Raw genomic sequence first — 13,982 nt, 5'->3', positions numbered from 1 at the left:
AATAAATAAAAATACATTTTTTGTGATTCTCTACTGTTTTGACCCTACACTTAACTCCCTTCCAGTATCAGAAGAATCTCTTGTTCCTAGCACCTCGCTTTACAGGAATCTACTACTTTCCCTTCCTCATTACCTTGGTGCCTGCACTTGTTTATTGCCACCTTTTTTTTTGGAAGACGCTTTGCCGCATGTTGAGTGAACTGCTAGAAATAAACAGTTGGGTGGGTTCACACGAAAAATAGGGCCGCCGCTATAAATTTATTTTCATAACTAAAGTATGCGGGGAAAAACCTCTAATGCAGCGCCGGCAGAGCGGCGATGGCAGGGTTTTGAGATGCGGACGCGCAGGGGTGAGGTTTGATGGTGACGGCATGAGCAGGAACCTCGGCGCTCGCCGTAGACCGGAGTCCAAGATGGCGGCCTCAATGTCAATGGCTCTGAATCGGATTCGTCTGGTCCGGCCTCTCCCTCGGTGTTTACTGAAACCGAACAGGTAAAGGCCTTCTCGCGCCATTTAACAGCCGTTATCCCGGGCTTTCTACCTGCGTTCATTTTAATACCCGGCTCATAGGTTTGTGGTGATGCTAATTTATCTCGGTTCTGAAGTGGCAGCCGAAGGGACGAGGAACCTTTTGTGCAGAAGTGACTTTGTCTCATTTTAAGTTAGGCTCAGCGCTCCGCCGCTGCTGTCGGTCCGTTGACCGGCCGAAGCTGCTCGCAGCTGCGAACCTACACTTACTTCGCTTCAGAAGACCCAGCAAAGTGGTGACTGAGTGACCCGGACAACGTGGGGAGGTTAAACATAATGTGCTTTCCCGGTCTTGGTAGCTCGGTACATAAGAGTGCGGCATTCTCCCTGACACACACACACACACACACACACACAAAACCCAGATCACGAAACATTTTATTCTCAGTGAAAAGATGTAACGGACAAAATCAATGTCGGGGAATTTTGACCTCTGCAGTTTGACGCTGCTCCTGCCAGGCGATGGTCATGATGGTCGCCTGTCTTGCGCCATCCTCTCAGATGCAAATATAATTAATTTGCAAATGTAACATCCGTCATCGACTTTGTCTCGTTCGGACCCCCAGTCCCTCCCGCTGCTCTCCACTTTGCTGTCTGGAAAACATTTCTGTAGCTTTTCAGCTCGGATCAAATGGTTAAAATACGGACAATTTTTGTTCTCGGCGTCATGGCTAATCAAAATTTCTGAGACGTATACGAAAGTGCATTGAATGTAGCATTTTCAGATTTTTTTTTGTCCTTGATACAAGCATGACTTTTCTGATTGTTGACATATCCTTCAACTTCACATAATTATTAAATGTGTTCTCCATCCTTTCAACTTTTGCACGATATGTACCATCTTCTATTATCATATGTCTTAAATTCATAAGCTTATCTACTTGTCCTGTTGGAATATCATTCACTTCATTATCATTTTTGTTTCTTCTAATGTGTTACTTCTATCTACCCATTGGTTTTTGTGTTGTTTTGGTGATCAACCCATGTTTAGACTTCAAGATTTTACTTGATCTATGATATTTTGTAGGGCCTTTTCTGATCTTAAAGTAGTACTATCAGCATACAAGTTTAGTGTGAAAGCAATGTACCGCAAATGCTGAAAATCTGAAATAATCAAAGTCAGGTTGAAATTTTGCACACAGCTGGTAGGTTTATTCTCTGACATTTTGTGACCATGCTAGGAAATATCATCAGTGAGCCTTTTATGAAGCCTGGCAGTCTATCCCACTTGCTATTTGTGTGTCTTGGTCTGTTGTAGTGGGTAATATCACTTTTGGTTCTTTTTCTGCGAAGTTGGTAAATGGGGTCCAAATTGATATATTTGTTAATGGAGTTCTGGTTTGAATGCCAGGCCTTTAGGAATTCCCGTGTGTGTCTTTGTTTAGCCTATCCCAGGATGGATGTATTGTCCCAGTTGAACTGGTGCCCCTCTTCGTCTGTGTGTATGGATGCTAGTGATAGTTGGTCATGTCTTTTTGTGGCTAGTTGGTGCTCATCTATACTGGTGGCTAGTTTCCTATCCATCTATCCAATGTAATGTTTGTTGCATTCCTTGCAGGATATTTTGTATATGAAGTTCATTCTGCTGGTTGTTGCTACGAGGTCCCTTAAATTCATCAGGAGCTGTTTCAGTGCGGTGTTAGGTTTGTGGGCTACTATGATACCTAGAGTCCAGAGTAGTCTGGTCCTCATTTCCGAGATGTCTTTAACATATGGCAGGGTGGCTAGAGTCTCTGGGCATGTTGTGTCTTCTTGTTTAGGCCTGTTGTGTAGGAAACGGCAGACTGCACTTCTCGGGTACCCATTGCTCCTGAATAGTTTGTATAGGTGTTTTTTCTCGGCTTCTTGTAGCTCCTGGGTGCCGCGATGTGTTGCGGCTCATTTAAATAATGTCCTAATGCAGCTCTATTTGCGGGTATTGGGATGATTGTTCCTGAAATTGAGTATCTGGTCAATGTGTGTCGCCTTCCTGTAGATGCTGATCTGCAGCTCTCCACTGGCTTTTTGTTCCATTGTGAAGTCTAGGAAGGGGAATCTGTTGTTCGCTTCCTCTTTGCTAAACTTTATACCAGTAAGGATGTCGTTTATGTTTTTGTAGGTTTCTTCTAATTTATTCCATTTTGTGATGACAAAGGTGTCATTCATATAGCAGACAGAAAGTTTGGGCTAGATCGTGGCAAGGCTGTTTGTTCTAACCTCTGCATAACTGCCTCTGCGAAGAGTTCTAATATTGATGTTCCCATAGTTGTTTTGTTGATTTCTTTGTCGATCTTGTTGTTGAAGGTGAAGTAGGTTGTGAGGCACAGGTCTACTCATTTGTGGATGTTGTCCTTACTGATGGAGTTGATGCTGTCAGGTGTTTGTGTCCTTGGTTTGTCTAGCAGTGAGGCCAGCGTTTCTTTGGCTAGGGTGATGTTTATTGATGTGAATAGGGCTGTCATATCGAAGGAAGCCATCACCTCGTCATCATCCACCTTGATACCTTTATTGATGTTAAGGAATTCCTGGGTGGAGTGGATGGAATGGCTTAAGTCTTCTACTTGGTGTTTCAGTTTGCGTTGCAGTTCCTTTGCAAGTCTGTATGTCGGTGTACCAGGAAGTGAAACTGAGTCTGAGATGGTCCCCTTGTTTATATACCTTTGATAATCCATAGAAACAGGGCGTATTGGATCCTTCATATTTCATTCTTTGGAGGTCTGCCTTAGAGTCATAGAGATGTACAGCACGGAAACGGACCCTTCTGTCCAACTTGTCCACGCCGACCAGATATCCCAACCTAATCTAGTCCCACTTACCAGCACCCGGCCCATATCCCTCCAAACCCTTCCTATTCATATACTCTTCCAGAAGCCTTTTAAATGTAGCATTGTACTAGCCTCCACCACTTCCTCTGGCAGGTCATTCCATATACGTACCACCCTCTGCTTGAAAACATTGCCCCTTAAGTCTCTTTTATATCTTTCTCCTATCACCCTGAACCTATGCCCTGTAGTTCTGGACTCTCCCACCCCAGGGAAGAGACTTAGTCTATTTATCCTATCCATGCCCATCGTGATTTTATAAACCTCTGTTATGGACTAGGCCAGACCACTCTAAACATTCTTGAGCAGGCAACCCAGACCATAGCATTTGTTTCTGTAAATGTACCGGTTTGAAAGGATATTGGAGTGGGAGAAGGAGGATCCATTTGTTGTGGTCCACATTGACACTAACAACATGGGCAAGGCTAGGAAGGAGGACCTGTTTGGGGATTATCAAGCACTAGGAAGAAAATTGAAGAACAGGTCCTCAAGAGTCATAATATCTGGATTACTGTCTGAGCCAAGTGCTATTTGGCATAGGGATAAGAAAATTAGGGAAGTAAACACGTGGCCAAGAGATTGGTGTGGGAAAGAGGGATTCCATTTCATGGGACTTTGGCATCAGTTGACATAAAAAATCACTGGAGTCAGGGAAGGTCCCAGATGATTGGAAAATTGCTGTTGTAAACGCCTTGTTCAAGGAAGGATCAAGACAAAAGATGGAAAATTATAGGCCAATTAGCCTAACCTCAGTTGTCAGTAAAATTCTAGAATCCACATTAAGGATGAGGTTTCTAAATGCTTGGAAGTGTAGGGTCAGATTAGAACAAGTCAGCATGGATTTAGTAAGGGGATGTCATGCCTGACAAACCTGCTAGAGTTCTTTGAGTAGGTAGACCAGGGAAGCCCAGTGGATCTTATCTATCTAGACTTCCAATGGACCTTTGATCAGGTGCCTCACAGGAGGCTGCCGAGTAAGGTGAGTGCCCATGGTGTTCGAGGTGAGCGCCCATGGTGTTCGAGGTGAGCTACTGGCATGGATTGGGGATTGGCTGTCTGACAGAAGGCAGAGAGTTGGAATAAAAGGTTCTTTTCGGAATGGCAGCTATAGCAAGTGGTGTCCCACAGGGTTCAGTGTTGGAGCCACAGTTGTTCACTTTAATATATTAATCATCTGGATGAAGGGACTGAGGGTATTCTGGTGAAGCTCACCGATGATGTGAAGTTCAGCGGACAGGCAGGTAGTTCTGAGGAGGTGGGGAGGTTGCAGAAAGATTTAGACCGTTTAGGAGAGTGGTCCAGGAATTCGCTGATGAAATTCAGGTCTTGCACTTTGGAAAAACGAATACAGGTATGGACTATTTTTTAAGCAGTGAGAAAATTCATAAAGCAAAAGTACAAAGTGATCTGGGAATGCTAGTCCAGGATTCTCGAAAGGCTAACTTGCAGATTGAGTCCGTGATTAAGAAAGCAAATGTAATATTGTCATTTGTCTCAAGATGGCTGCAATATAAAAGCAGCGACGTGCTTCTGAGACTTTATAAGGCTCTAGTTAGTTCCATTTAGAATTCTGTGTCCAATTTTGGGTCCCACACCTCAGGAAGGACATACTGCACTGGAGCGTGTCCAGCAGCGATTCACATGGATGATCCCTGGAATGGTAGGCATAATGTATGGTGATTGGCTGAGGATCCTGGGATTGTATTCATTAGAATTTAGAAGGTTGAATGAGATCTAACAGAAACTTGCAAGATAGTGCATGGTTTAGAAAGGGTGGACACTGGGAAGTTGTTTCCGTTAGGCAGGAAAACTAGAATCTGTGGGCACAACCTTAAAATTAGAGAGGGTCAATTTAGAATGTAAATGAGGAGACATTTCTTCAGTCAGAGAGTAGTGGGCCTGTGGAATTTATTCCCACAGAGCACAGTGGAGGTCGGGTGTCTTCAAGGTAGAGATTGATAAAGTCTTAAGGAATTAAGGGCTACGGGGAGAGTGCGAGCAAGTGGAATTGAAATGCCCACCAGTCATGATTAAATGGCGGAGTGGACTCGATAAGCCGAATGGCCTTGCTTCCACTCCTATGACTCATGGTCTTATGCTCAAAGTGTACAGTGAGAATTACCCAGAGTAAATTAGCTAGGTTGACTACTAGGTTTTAAAACAGACAGAAATTTATTCACAAGATTACACAATGAAACACAAAAACAGAATAAAGAATCTCTACAGAACTCAGTCTATCCAAACTAGACTTGATTATGCTGTTCCATATATACCCAACAGTCTCAATAATCAAACACCCTTAAAAACAGTTAAAAAATGGAACAGCTGTTTACAGCTTGAAGTTAGAAGGGCAGAAAGAGAGAGTGCCTGTTTCCACACAGCTGAACGCCTGACTGGTTCTGGACTGAACCGCTCAGCTAGAGAGCAGACCACCCCCCTCCCATCATTTTACAGCTCAAAACATGACCACTTTGGCCTGAAGTCTCATCTGTTTACATATAAACAAAAAGGCTTCTCAATACCCTTTAATCTGGATGTAGGTTTGCTCGCTAAATTGGCAGGTTCAGTTTCAGACGATTTGTCACCATACTAGGTTACATCTTCAGTGAGCCTCTGGACAAAACTTTGGCCAGAGGCTCACTGAAGGTGTTACCTAGTTTGGTGACGAAACATCTGAAAATGAACCTTCCAGCTCAGCGAGCAAACCTACACCCAGAACCTCAATCTGAGCTACAAATCTTCTGAAAACTTGCTAACCCTTTAATCTCTATACCAAACTACTCTAATTGGAACCTGGACTGTTTACGACCCCTCTGAAAAAAATCAAGGACTCTGTGTTTTTGAGAAAAGGAACAGCTTTTCGAAAAAAAAGGGGACCAGCTTTGTGACATTTCTATAAGGTCAATCCCTCAGCCTCTGATGCTCCAGGGAAAATAGCCCCAGCTATTCTACCTCTCCCCATAACTCAAGTCCTCCAACTCTGGCAGCATCCTTGAAAATCTTTTCTGAACCCTTTCAAGTTTCACAACATCCTTCCAATAGAAAGGAGACCAGAAATGAATGCAATATTGCAAAAATGGCGTAAATAATGTCCTGTACAGCCGCAACATGACCTCCCAACTCCTGTACTCAATACTCTGACTAATAAAGGAAAGCATATCAAACGCTGCCTTCACTATCCTTTCTACCTGCGACTCTACTTTCAAGGAGCTATGAACCTACACTCCAAGGTCTCTTTGTTCAGCAACACTCCCTAGGATGTTACCACTAAGTGTATAAGTCCTGCTAAGATTTGCTTTCCCAAAATGCAGCACCTTGCATTTATCTGAATTAAACTCCATCTGCCACCTCTCAGCCCATTGGCCCATCTGATCAAGATCCCGTTGTAATCTGAGGTAACTTTCTTCATTGTCCACTACACGTTCAATTTTGTTGTCATCAGCAAACTTACTAACGATATCTCTCATGCTCATATCCAAATCATTTACATAAATGACTAAAAGTAGTGGACCCAGCAATGAATCTTGTGGCACTCCACTGGTCACAGGCCTCCAGTCTGAAAAACAACCCTTCACCAGAACCCTCTGTCTTCTACCTTTGAGCCAGTTCTTTATCCAAATGGCTAGTTCTCCCTACATTCCATGAGATCTAACCTTGCTCAATCCTATGGGGAACCTTGTCAAACACCTTACTGAAATTCATAGAGATCATATCTACCGCTCTGCCCTCATCAATCCTCTTTTGTTAGTTCTTCAAAAAACTCAATCAAGTTCGTGAGACATGATTTCCCATACATAAAGCCATGTTGACTATCCCTAATCAGTCCTTGCCTTTCCAAATACATGTACATCCTGTCCCTCAGGATTCCCTCCAACAACCTGCCCACCACCGACGTCAGTCTCACTGGATTGTTGTTCTCTGGCTTGTCCTGACCACCCTTTTTAAACAGTGGCACCACGTTAGCTAAACTCAAATCTTCCGGCGCCTTACCTGTGACTATCGATGATACGAATATCTCAACAAGAGGCCCAGCAATCACTTCCCTAGCTTCCCACAGAGTTTTGGTACACCTGATCAGGTTTTGGGGATTTATCTACTTTTATACGTTTCAAGACATCCAGCGATTTGATTTAACACTGGTTAATATTTGTCCAAAAGGAAAAGATCTGCAGCGGGTCACATATGGATCTTACAAAGTAGTTCTGTTGTACAAACGGAACAAAAGTATCCTTTCTAATTCTCTGACACTTCATTTGTCATTTAAACTCGTGTTATGTTTAACAGCAGTATTCCCAACATTTTCATGTTTTGTTAATTTCACCTTGCATTCCATGAGCATCTCAACTATGTAACTGGTTTTTGTATTGACTGCACATCTGTTTTCCATGGTTTGTAGCAAGGTAGCAGCCTGGCACCAAATGAGAGGCGTTTGAAATTCCAGTTATTTTTCATTCATTCATGGGATGTGGATGTCTTTGGCTGGGCCAGTATTTATTAGCTATCTCTCATTGCCCAGAGGGCAGTTGAGAGTTTACCACATTGCTGTGGGTATGCAGTCGCACACAGGCCATGTAAGGGATGGCTGGTTTCCTTCCCTAAAGGACACTACTTTTCATCACTTATATAAATGATTTGGATGTGAGCATAAGAGGTATAGTTAGTAAGTTTGCAGATGGCACCAAAATTGGAGGTGTAGTGGACAGCGAAGAAGGTTACCACAGATTACAATGGGATCTTGCCCAGATGGGCCAATGGGCTGAGAAGTGGCAGATGGAGTTTAATTTAGATAAATGTGAGGTGCTGCATTTTGGGAAAGCCAATCTTAACAGGACTTATACACTTAATGGTAAGATCCTGAGGAGTATTGCTGTTCAAAGAGACCTTGGAATACAGGTTCGTAGCTCCTTGAAAGTATAGTCGCAGTTAGATAGGATAGTGAAGGCGGCATTTGCTATGCTTTCCTTTATCGGTCAGAGTATGGAGTACAGGCATTAGGAGGTCATGTTGCGGCTGTACAGGACATTGGTTAGGCCACTGTTGGAAAATTGTGTGCAGTTCTGGTCTCCTTCCTATCGGAAAGATGTTGTGAAACTTGAAAGGGTTCAGAAAAGATTTACAAGGGTGTTGCCTGGGTTGGAAGATTTGATCTAGAGGGAGAGGCTGAACAGGCTGGGGCTGTTTTCCCTGGAGTGTAGGAGGCTGAGGGGTGACTTTATAGAGGTTTATAAAATCATAAGGGTAGAATAAAGAGACAAAGTCTCTTCTCTGGGGTGGGGGAGACCAGAACTAGAGGGCATAGGTTTAGGGTGGGGGGAAAGATATAAAAGAGACCTAAGGGGCAACGTTTTCACACAGAGGGTGGTGTGTGTATGGAATGAGCTGCCAGAGGAAGTGGTGGAGGCTAGTACAATTGCAAAATTTAAAAAGGCACCTAGATGGGTATATGAATAGGAAGAGTTTGGAAGGAGATGAGCCAGGTGCCAGCAGGTGGGACTAGATTGGGTTGGGATATCTGGTCGACATGGACCGTGCTGTACATCTCTATGACTCTAAGTGATACTCACTGATGGTGTTACCTAGCATGCTGACGAAAGGTCTGAGAACAAATCTACTAGCTCAGCAAACCAACTTACAACCTGACCTACAAATCTTCTCCAAAACTGCAAACACATATGGGCGCAATATGCTCAAATTAGCCCGAAGATGGGAAACCAACGCCATCCGGATCAGTGCCACCCGCCAACAACTGTACTTCATGCACGAATGCCTCAGGAAACAGGTACTACCACGATGTGTCAAATATAAACCACTTCTCAATACCCCACAAGGCAGAAGAACAGAACAGCTGCAGGATGCTACAAGAAATGATAAATGATGCCAACAACTGACTCCACAAATAGAAATAAGAAATTTTGTGCCAAAAAAACTCTGTACACTAATGAGACTGACCATGAATGGACAAGTACGCTAGAATGAATCATCAATACAAAACAACAGTGGACCAAGACAAAGAAAAGTCTAGCCCTACAAGAAAGCCTACTCAAGCTTACACATAGCAATAACAGGGGCAATTCAGAGACTTGGATAAAGAACCTGTCAGACTGACCGCTCACAGACACGGAAAAAGCCGTCCTAGTGTGAGGGATGAACTTCAACCATAGGGATGCAGACAAAATGACTTTCTAGCAGCACTGGAATCCACCCCGAAAGACAACGGACTTACGGAAGTAATCCAGCAGGCCATCAGGCAGACTACAGCACCAACACGAAGCAGAAAGAAAGAAGGGAATACCAACACACTGGAAAGGAAAGCCCTGGGAAGGACTCAGAAAAGGCAGATATATTGTAGTCCTACCAGCAGACAAAGGGTGCATGACCGTTGTCCTGAACAGAACACAATACACTGAAAAAGCAAATACACTATTCGCAGATACCGACACCTACCAACAGGTGCTAATGGACTCGACTCCAAGCTAATAAGTCATATTACAGCGTACTTAAAGAAACTTCACAAGACAGGTGAAATTAACAAGATCTCTTCTGGGACAGAAGTGACCTGTACAAGAAGGACAGATTGCACCTGAATTGGAAGGAGACGAATATACCGACAGGGAGATTTGCTCGAGAGGCTTTAAACTAGTAAGGGTGGTGAGGCGGTGGTGGGGAGAGCGGGGGGGGCGGGGAGGAACATGGCTCAGGGATTGACAGGACTGGAAGCTTAATGATCCAGGATACAAATGGTACATGAAGGACAGAAAGGGAGGTAAGAGAGGAGGGGGTGTAGTTTTTTACACTCACTTGTATCCATACACGCAAACGAAGAGGGGCATTAGTTCGACTGGGACAGGCTAAACAAAGTCACGCAAGGGAATTCCTAGAGGCCTGGCGTTCAAACTGAAACTCCATTAACAAACATCGATTTGGACCCCATTATCCAACTTCTCAGAAAAAGAACCAGAAGTGATATCGCCCACTACAACAGACCAATACACACACACATAACAAGCAGGATAGACCACCAGCACTTCATCGGAGGCTCATTGATGACGTTACCTAGCATGGTAACAAAACGTCTGAGAACAAATCTGTCAGCTCAGCGAGCAAACTTACAACCTGATCCACAACCTGAGCTACAAATCTTCTCCAAAATCACATAGACAGAAAGTGCTGGAGAAACTCAGCAAATCTGGCAGCATCTGCAGTGAGGAAGAAGCAAAGTAAGTGTTGAATCCAGTTTGACATTTTGTCTGAGCAGTTTGTTTTTATCGTAAATTTGTTATGTTCTTCCCTCAGTTATTACCATTGAAGTACATCAGAATCTCTGAATATTTGTTCTTTGTATAGATTGAAATATTTTTGGTGACAGTGTAGCCTGTCGTACTCCTCCTCTTCTAGCTTTAGGACCTATTTGGTCCCAGTGTAGGCTTTGGATGAATCTTACATATTTACTGCCAATTTCACATTTCAGTCACGTGTGTTAGCTTTTGGTGATGAGCTCAATTGAAAAATTTTCATGGTCTCTGTCGTATAGGTATATGTCTTGGATCGGAAAGTAACATTGTGCAAGCTACTGGAGAACTTTTGTAGTAGACAGGTTGGAATTTGTGAAGCAATGAGAAACACATTGTCCTGCAGCATACAGATACAGTTACACAGTGCTTTCTGGCTAATAATCACCGATGCGCTTTGCCAATATAGATATTTTAATAGATGCGTAGAGAGCATCTAAGTTTTCTTATCAGCAGATGTGTCTATTCAATTGCGTATCCACTTGATTCATTTGTTTATGTCTTTTTTGTGAATCAGGAGATCTTGGGTTCAAGCACAGTTTCGAAGCTTTGAAATGTTTCTGGTACAGTACATTATGAAAGATGTTATTTTGGATAAGATATAAAACCAAGACAATTTTCTGCCTACAGTAAGTCTTCACTTAAAGTTGTCTTTGTATTCTTGGCAACTGCGACTTTAAATGAAAGATCGATTTCCATAAGAATCAATGTTAAAAATCGAGTTGAGTTCTTAAGGGTCGTCTTTAATGAAAAATTTCTGTGGTCGCAGGTCGGCAAGATAGTGAAGAAGGTGTTTGGTATGCCTGCTTTTATTTGCTAGTGCATTGAGTACAGGAGTTGGGAGGTCATGTTGGGCTCGCACAGGACATTGGTGAGGCCACTATTGAATTACTGTGTTCAGTTCTGGTCTCCCTGCTATAAGAAGGCTGTTGTGAAACTTGGAAGCATTTAGAAGAGATTTACAAGGATGTTGCCAAGGTTGGAAGGTTTGAACCATAGGGAGAGACTGAACAGGCTGGGGCTATTTTCCCTAGAGTGTTGGAGGCTGAGGATTTTCCTTATAGAGGGTTTATAAAATCATAGCGGCATGGATAGGATGAATAGCCAAGATCTTTTCCTCAGGTTAGGGGAGTTCAAAACTAGAGGGCATACGTTTAAGGTGAGAGGGGAAAGATTTAAAAGGGACAACTTAGGAAATGATTAAGGCTGTTAGAATTACTACATTTAAAGAGTATATGAATAAAAAGGGTTTAGAGTGATATGGGTCAAATGTTGGCAAATGGGATTAGAGTCATTTAGGATATCTGGTTGGCATGGACGAATTGGACCGTAGAGTCTGTTTCCATGCTGTGTAGCTCTATGACTCGGAGTCATGACATTTAAAATTGTTAAATTTCAACATTGCTCAATGAATTAGCTTATACACTAAAATGGTGTCAGACTGGGCTGCATGCGACCACCACCATTCTTCAGCATTTTTCTAGAACGCCGGCCAGGGAAAACATTAACTTTACATCTGGTCTGTTTAACCCTCTCGGTATTTTATATGTTTCTAAACTTCAGTGAATACAGGCCTAGTCAAACTAATCGCTCCTCAGAGCAAACCCAGCAATCAACCAGTTGAATTCTTTGCATTTCCTCAATAACAAGTGTGTATTTTCTTGGGTCAGGAGACCAAAGCTGCAAGCAATACTACAAGTGTATTCTCTCCAAGGTCCTGTACAGCTGTAGTAAGATTTTCCTGCTCCAACACTCGAAACCTCTTGCGATGAAGTTCGGCATACTATTTATCTTCCTACCTGCTTGCTACGCATCAATGTTTCCCAATCCATCATCATTTAAATAATACTCTGCAATTCTGTTTTCCACACTAACCATGGATCTGCCATTCATTTGTCCATGAACTCAACTCATCTAAATCAACTAGTTCCTTACATCCTCCTTAGCACTCACAGTTCCAAATAGTTTTGTCATCAGCAGATTTGGAAATAATATATTGTATTCCGCTGTCCAGTTCATTGTAAATATTAACAATAGCTGCAGGTGTTCTTATCCCTGCAGTACTGCTCTTTTGCTACTTTTTCTAGCAACTTCATATGACTCCTTATCGGATCTAATACTGTCTTGAATTCTTTTTTGCCGGTTATGATTGGGCCACTCTTCCCATTTTGTCCTTTCAATGAGAAGATTAGATTAGATTAGATTAGATTAGATTAGATTAGATTAGATTAGATTAGATTAGATTAGATTACTTACAGTGTGGAAACAGGCCCTTCGGCCCAACAAGTCCACACCGCCCCGCCGAAGCGCAACCTACCCATACCCCTACATTTACCCCTTACCTAACACTACGGGCAATTTAGCATGGCCAATTCACCTGACCTGCACATCTTTGGATGTGGGAGGAAACCAGAGCACCCGGAGGAAACCCACGCAGACACGGGGAGAACGTGCAAACTCCACAAAGTCAGTCGCCTGAGGCGGGAATTGAACCCGGGTCTCTGGCGCTGTGAGGCAGCAGTGCTAACCACTGTGCCACCGTGCCGCCCATATTGGGCAAAGACTTGGCAGATAGAATGTATTGTGAGGAAATGAATTTTGCCTAGAAGAGATGTTTATTATTTAAGTAGGGAAAACAGTAGAAAGCTGCAGCACCAAGGAGTTTGGGTGCTTTTTCTGTGGATCACAAAATATTAGATCCACATTCACAAATAGGGAAGGTAAATGGGCTGTTGGCCTTTAATTTTACAGAATGGAGTAAAATATATTTCCTCATTTCTGAAGAATGGCTTATGCCCGAAAGATCGATTCTCCTGTTCCTTGGATGCTGCCTGACCTGCTGCGCTTTTCCAGCAACACATTTTCAGCTCTGATCTCCAGCATCTGCAGCCCTCACTTTCCCCCTAAAATATATTGAAGTCTGACTAAAAGTATATGATAAAACTGTACAGTTGCCAACCACAGTTAGAATGCAGTCCATTTATCAAAGCAACAAGAGGTAGAAAACATTAGTGAAAGTTGTCCATAGATCTCAAAACAATTGTGGTAAGTTAGTTGTGGTAAGTTGGCGTGAAATGGAAATGCAAGATACATGCAACAAAGATACTACAGTAATCAAAGTGACTTTAATTTACATAGTAACTGGACAAACCATGTTAGTAATGATCCTATGACAGATAAGTTCCTGAAGACTATGTGCAAAAGTTTTTTAAACCATTATGTTGAGTAACTAACCAGGAAACTGACTGTTCTAGGTTTGGATTTGTGAAATGAGACTGGGTTAATTAATAACCTTGTTGCAAGAGGTCCTTCAGGAAACCGTGACCAAACAAAATGGCATTCTTCATTTGAATAGAACTTGAA

The 13,982-nt window shown here is 42.8% G+C and overlaps 1 protein-coding gene across 1 annotated transcript in view; it reads left to right on the top strand.

The window, feature by feature from the left end:
• Positions 1 to 352: 352 nt before the first annotated feature.
• Positions 353 to 13,982, top strand: part of ndufs4 (NADH:ubiquinone oxidoreductase subunit S4) — a 172,203-nt gene continuing 158,573 nt past the window's right edge. The window contains exon 1 of the mRNA XM_043688445.2: positions 353 to 493. Within this exon, the coding sequence (XP_043544380.2) occupies positions 372 to 493 (122 nt within the window). The 5' untranslated portion in view covers positions 353 to 371. The remainder of the gene's footprint in view (positions 494 to 13,982) is intronic.

Source organism: Chiloscyllium plagiosum, unplaced genomic scaffold (genome assembly GCF_037043375.1).
Source record: "Chiloscyllium plagiosum isolate Xiang-an unplaced genomic scaffold, Cpla_swu_hap1 HiC_scaffold_1, whole genome shotgun sequence".
In the NCBI taxonomy this organism is placed as follows: domain Eukaryota; kingdom Metazoa; phylum Chordata; class Chondrichthyes; order Orectolobiformes; family Hemiscylliidae; genus Chiloscyllium; species Chiloscyllium plagiosum.
This window is presented reverse-complemented; position numbering and strand designations above follow the sequence as displayed.